Genomic DNA, 6826 nt, shown 5'->3' with positions numbered 1-6826 from the left:
ATGGGGCGTGGTTTCTCTGCCAATCAGGCAACTGAATCAACACGCAATCTTTATTTACTGGATCACATCTCATTTCAGTTACATATGGATGACGCCCTTTTCAAAACACGGAGTGCCAACCATTTGAAAATTGATCATGGAAAATAAATTAATGATTATGTTTTCTGTCTGGCTGGAATTATACGACACCAGGTTTTTAATATTGGAATAGAACTGTAAAAGAAAAAGCCTTGAACTAAGATTTGCAAGATGTCCACCACTTTAACATTAAGTATCGAATTTTTCCAATTGTAGTTGGCAGACATAAGCTAGTAAACAATAAAAGAAGAAGCCCCTCCCTGCCACTCCTTGTGTGTCTGGTGTGAACACCACTGGCTGAATGCGTGTTCATAAAACAGCCTACAGCCCGTTCTTGAATGCGTAACACATGCCTAGTGTGAACGTAGCCTCACACTGGGATCTAAAACACGCGCTCAAGCAACTGCTTTCAATGAAAAATGATTTACACGTTTTTAAGTCCATTTTGTGGCTCTACAGACAAACAAAGTTAAAGCAATTGAACTTTGACCAATCAAGGACTGAGTTTTTGGTCGTGATGGTGTCCTTTTCAAAGCAAGCTAACCGGTTGAAAATCAATATTGTAATAGAGCTGTGTAAAAGAAATCCTGGAACAAGATTTGCTCACCCTAAGCTTCTTCCAACTGTGACTACATGCACTAGTATCAGGTAGCAGCAAACCTCTGGCACCATACGATAAAAGCTTGTTCAAAAACCCACGTTCAGCGCTTTTTCCCCGGTGTATACGTAGCTGAAGACTTAGGAGTCCTTGTTCACTTCATTTTTTCTGAGCTGATTTCGGTTTGAATTTAGAAGCTGAGAGTGATCAGAGTGGACGAACAGAGCAAACGATGCTGGCTTCATGACGTTTATTTTTATACCCCTTTTTCCAAGCCTTTGCCCGTAGCATTTGGGTTATTTTTTGACCTGCCAATCTAGATTTAAGACTGACCTTCCTTGGTTTTAACGATTACAGTTACGGTGTCGTCAGTGTCTCCAGAGGCAGAGACATCAGGAACCCCGGAGGTTCCAGAGATCTCCGTGTCTGCAGATGAAGCGTCCCCTGAGGGCTCTGAGGTTCCAGAAGCTCCAGAGATTTCCCCAGAAGCAACGATTGCCTCTTGAGGGTCATGTTTGGGAGTGACAAGCGGCTCCTCCTCTTGTTGGAGCCAATGGTTGGGGAGGTGACGTTTAGAAGGAGTGATCAGTAAAGTGTAGATGAGATGGGGAGTTAGAAAGAGATGAAGGTCAAAATACAAACAACAAATAATTAGGATCAACATTTAACTACATTTAAAAGGAAAGCAGTTAAATGGAATAAAATCAATAATGGATAGAAGATGAGTTATTAATAATGGAAACACTTGACAATTTTTGTCAAAATAAGAGTACTAACCTCCAGATATCAAAGTTATCCCAAGGTCCCCGGACTCAGCTGGGTCTCCAGAAACCCCAGAGCTTCCAGAGGCCCCTGAGATCGATGGGTCTGAGGAGACCCCAGACAGGTCCCCAGATTCCCCGGATTCCCCTGAACCAACGGGGATTTCAATGACAGTTCCAGAACCTCCAGAGGTAAAGTCTCCAGAATCTCCAGAGGGATAAGTTTCAAATCCTGATCCCGAGACATCCCCAGATATCATCTCTGGTTCTTCCGTAAGCAGGGACTCTCCAGATCCCTCAGAGCTGAATAACCTCTCTGAGGCTCCAGAAGTCAGAATAATATCTCCAGAGATCGGCAAATCTCCTGATTCTCCCGACCCAGAGGCCCCAGAAGCTCCCGAGGTTCCAGACCCAGACCCAGAGCCCCCAAAATCCCCGGAGACATGAAGAATCTCAACAGACTCCCGACGCAGCTCCACCTCTTGTTAGAGACAAGATTAGGTATTAAACACACAGATAGGCCACATCATTGATGAGGTCTGGAGATCACAATGATGATTTGGTTAAAAAGATGACAAAAACACTCGACACATTTAACCATCGACTGCTAGTTAAATGGAAAACATGCATTTGGAAAATATGACGATGGGGTTTGACAACAGATTTTTTGTTAAATTTGCCTCCAAAATTTCAAAAACTCTCAAAATGGCTCCACAGACACTCATAACAACCTCCTTGATCCAAGTTGGCATATTTTTCAGACCTTTGTGGGTTTCTGGACCCATCAGAACACCGGATCCCCCTGAACCCTGAGGGATGGCTTGAGGTTTTAGGACCAGCTCTTCCTCCTCCTCTTCTTCAGGCTTCTCTTCTTCTGGGAATGTGTAGTCAGGTGGAGTCGTTGTTTCAGTCTCTATCTGAGAAGAAGACAGCAGCAGTAAGTCAGAGAAATCTGTAAACAAAACTGATATTTTTAACCACATTTGGCTTTGAAACGATCAAAAAGTGGAATAATTTATACTAAAGATTGACAAGGAATGCTTTAACCTTTTAACACTGAATCTCTAGTGTTTATGTTCTTAAACATACTGTAACTTTTCAATCCATAACAAGACCAACGTAATTCCAGCAGATTCTGAAGGAGAAAAGCGGCTCACGCCGATTTTGTGGTAGCGTCACTAGCGACGTGTCAGGTGTTAAAGGGTTAAAGACATTCGTAATTCAATTAAATAAAAAAAAAAGTAAATCACATTACTTTGATTAGCAAATGTATTTATTAAGCAGCAGAACTGTGCGTCAAAATGTATCTGAACTTTAAGAATTAAAATTGAGTAAAGAAGAAAAAAATTCAGAACTTTCAGGAAAACACCAAAAATGTTGGACAAACAGTACATGGTATAATCCTTTTTCAAAAATAAGTAAATAAAATAAATGTAATGATGCCTTTTTAGATTTTGACTTGTGTTTTATTTAAAGCAATCAAAGCAAAAAGAACCTAAAATAAGACAAAAAACAGAAATGTATATCTATACTATATCACTTAGGATAATTAGTCATAAAACTCACTGTAAACACGCATATATCCACAAACACTAGTAAATAATCATAATTAGATATATTACTCGTTTGACATGGCACAATAAAACTATTAAATATTAAGTTTATATTTTGCTTGCTTGTTTTGGTGTCAAAACATAAATACCATTATGATTTTTTCACATATGTATTAGTCTAGTAACCAAAACAAAACAGAAACTGCCAGGAAATGTAAATTGAATCAAAAGCCAAAGAATAATCATACTATAAATAAATAAATACATTAATTTGTCACTTTAAAAAAATCAGGAAGTTATTTAAAAACCTACTCCAATAAAAATAATGTTTTTGGTGTCAATAACAGTTTATTTTGAAAATTTCCTCATAATAGAGAGCATTTATAAATAAAAATTACATTTCTGAGTGACAGCCGATATTAGAGAGAAATTTCTGATGAACTTCTGCCCCTCTCCAGAAACTATGTCCTAGAAGACGATGCAGATTTTTTGATTCTGGCTAAAAACACCATAATTATAATTAAAAGACTAATGGAAACACTTAAAATAGTTCAAAAGATGATCAGAGTGGGACTTCAAAATACAAGCTCTATGATTTAGCCAGTCTAGAGTTCATAGAGACTCTAAAATTATTTTTATGATAATAATTATGTGTGAAAAGATATTAAAAAAACAAATGTCATATTCGTTGTACCAAAAAAATTATATTGAAAAATAACTTAATTTACTTTAGCAAAAAGTTGGAACTGAAATTGAGGACTTTTACAATGTTCACCAGTAGATAGCAGCAAAGTTTCATTAACTGAAGTCTTAGCAGTTTAAAAAAAATACACTCTTGTTTTAAATATAATTAATTTATTTTGAAGATATCCATATTCTCAGAAAACTAAAAGAAGGTATTTTTTATTAAATTTAATAAAGACAGAAATGTTATTTTATACTTAACCAGAATGATTTAAAAACGTAATTTTATATCAGCAGGGTTTTTGATTAGGAATTATAGCACAACAAATGTGGAGACAAAAAAGGTCTGCATTTCAGAGTCAAAAACTAGAAATCAAAGCCTTCTTTTCTAGGTCTATAAACTACCAAAAGCCATTTTGTTAATAAAAAAAAATATATATTCTTATTTAAGTTGGTAAATATGCTATAAAATTCCCCTGAAAAAGCAGAAATGTCTTATTTAAAGACAGATTTCAGTGCATGTCATTTCCCTGTTCACTCTGATGCTTTCCCCTGATGGAACCTGCAGTTCTGTCATCCTACAGAGGGGGGCATCACGCTCCCACTCCCCAGCACAGGTAATACCTGACAGTGTGGATGACTCGGCCCTCTGAGGAGGGAATGGTCCTTGTGGAACCAAGACACACATGGTAGCTGCAAAGATCTATATCTGCGCATTTGTAGTTTAATATATCGGGGATTGCATGAAAATGTCCAGAAAATGTGGAAATTGTAACTCAATAAATGGAGAATAAAAAAAAACCCTGCACTGTATGTCACTTTCTAAAACGTGAGACATTTTGGAAACAAGGAAAGTCTTTGAAGAGTTTGTAGACAGTTCTCGCCTTCATTTCCCCCTCCGCTTACTCAAAAGCAAACAAATACCTACAGGGGGGGGAAGAAAAGGTGAAGAGCAAAAGCATCGAAGGGAATCAAACATCTGGAAACAGCATGGGAGATGTGCTGTAAAAGCCTGCTCTACTGTAAATCACTCACCATATGCATTCATCAAATGAAAGACTGCACCAAAACATCACAGTGACTGTCAAACCGGTGAAATGAGACATTCATCAAAAGAAGCAGGGCTTTCATTCAAATCTGCATATTTGTTGCCACATTTGAACAGCATGTTAGGATGCTGCTTTTGACTTCCTACCGCTCACAACAACTCCAGTTTGACATTTTAAACTGGAATTATTCAATTATTCTTGAGTTGTAGAAACACAAACATTCAATCAGCATCAAGTTCTATGTACTCGCTTCACTGTTGGTGTGAAGAACCATGTTTTTCTGCATGGTTTACTCCAAATGGGGACAACAAAGGGAGTAAACAGGATTTTTTTTATTGCTTCTGAGTTAAAAAATATATAATTGAGAGCTGTTATTTATCGTTTTTTATAAGTAAAAAAAGTTGTTTTATGCATTAACAAATGTGGTTTATGTGTAACACGACCTATATGACAGGTAAACTGAATATTTTCATTATGAGACCATCTAAAGGATAGGGGGAATGTTCACCAGCAAATCAGTGTTTGAATATCTTATAAGAGCAAATAGAAGGATTTGAAGAAATGTGACAACTGCTCAATTTTATCTAATTTAATCTAACAAACCATGTCCAAAAAAAATTGGTGTTGAACATTTTGTCCCCATTTTGGCAAAAAATGACAATTATAACTAGAAGGCTACTTGGAACACTTTGAAAATTGATCAAAATATGATTGGGAGCAGAGTCTGTTTTACCTTTTGGTATGATAAAAATGAGACATTTGCATTTTCAGAATTGCATTTTAGAACAAGATGTGGTTTAAGCTCAAAAGTCCAAAACATAGAGACTCCACCTTGCAAATTTAAGGCTCAAAGGGGTCAACATTGTGTCTGGAGGCCTTGTGGGGTTAACACTTGATAGGTAAAAAGCTTTCTAGTAGCAGAGTGCACTGACACACCACAAAAACATCGGATTGATTGTCGTTTCTTATATGGGAAACAAACTAAACATTTTGGATCATTTTTTCCCTCTCAAAGAACCTCCAAACCTGACAGAACAAAAACTCCCAACAATCGAGAATTATAAACACAAATTAACTCAAGAATCTCTCCAACTATTCCAGCCTCAACCACACTGATTTGATCCAAACAGGAGATTTAAACCATTTCCTCTAAATTTCCAACCTAAAAAAAAAAATCCCTCAACGAACTAAAAGACAGGGATTGAAGCACTTGAATCCAGCAGACTGAAGATGATTTGCTTGAATAACAGTACAGAAGAGTCTTGTTCCTCTCAAAAGACAGAAGCCCTAAAGAGAAAGCGGAGAAATGCCAAACTAAACCTGGATTTGAAAACTACAGAGTCAGCATTCCAGAGGCACAAAGTTTTTAGTCGCTTCATTTGCCATTTTGTGTCTGCAAAAAAGAAAAAAATCAAGTCTTCCAACTTCTGAACAAGATTATTAACGTCAATAAAATGTATAAAAAACAAGAGGAAAGTTCTCATAATTGCAGATTTAATGAAAGATTTGTTTGTTAGAGGGAAATATTCCGGTTGAGAGCCAGGAAAAAGAGGAGGGAAACAGACTCGTACCTCCTTGTTAAAAATAATCAAAGCCAGTCACATGTGTTAGAACAACTGTACCACATCAAGCAGCAAAGAAAAGATTCTGGACTTGAACATAAGCTGTATCTGCACTGGATCGGTGGTCAGCTTTTACATAAGAGCGTGAAATGAGCCCACATCAGGTTCAACTTAAGCTGCTGACTCAAAGGCAGCCAAGTGAAAAGACTGCAGATATTTTGCCTGCTGTCACATTGACCACGCTTGATGTAATTTCCTCGATCGGTTTCATGAAATTTGGTAAAAAGCCCGACTTAATAATCCCCTGCAGGAATGCCACATCACTAACTTGTATAAACTTCAATTAAAAGTCTTTTGAAAAACATTTATTAAAATTTCCTGAACCAATAACAAAAAGTGGAAAATAACTTTTTTGGAATTGCCATACTTTAGTTTTAATCAAAACTGAAGTTAGTTTTTGATTCAAAGTAATAAGACCACCAGACTCACACACAGATTCATCTATTTTGTGGCTTTTGAATTTTATGCACTTGTAAAACTT

General features: G+C 36.9%; 1 protein-coding gene and 1 long non-coding RNA gene across 5 annotated transcripts in view; one reads left to right on the top strand and one right to left on the bottom strand.

Annotated features, from left to right (window-relative positions):
• Nucleotides 1–6826, top strand: part of LOC112153695 — a 19971-nt gene that overhangs the window by 545 nt on the left and 12600 nt on the right. The window lies entirely within an intron of this gene.
• Nucleotides 1–6826, bottom strand: part of epyc (epiphycan) — a 20978-nt gene that overhangs the window by 6699 nt on the left and 7453 nt on the right. Inside the window, exons 3-5 of the mRNA XM_024283887.2 lie at nt 2201–2354; nt 1454–1918; nt 1010–1216 (exon numbers count right to left, since the gene is read on the bottom strand). Coding sequence (XP_024139655.1) covers nt 1010–1216; nt 1454–1918; nt 2201–2354 — 826 coding nt within the window. The remainder of the gene's footprint in view (nt 1–1009; nt 1217–1453; nt 1919–2200; nt 2355–6826) is intronic.

The sequence above is a fragment of the Oryzias melastigma genome, linkage group LG23 (assembly GCF_002922805.2).
Source record: "Oryzias melastigma strain HK-1 linkage group LG23, ASM292280v2, whole genome shotgun sequence".
In the NCBI taxonomy this organism is placed as follows: domain Eukaryota; kingdom Metazoa; phylum Chordata; class Actinopteri; order Beloniformes; family Adrianichthyidae; genus Oryzias; species Oryzias melastigma.
The sequence above is the reverse complement of the archived record's forward strand: the minus strand, read 5'-3'. Positions and strand labels throughout refer to the sequence as shown.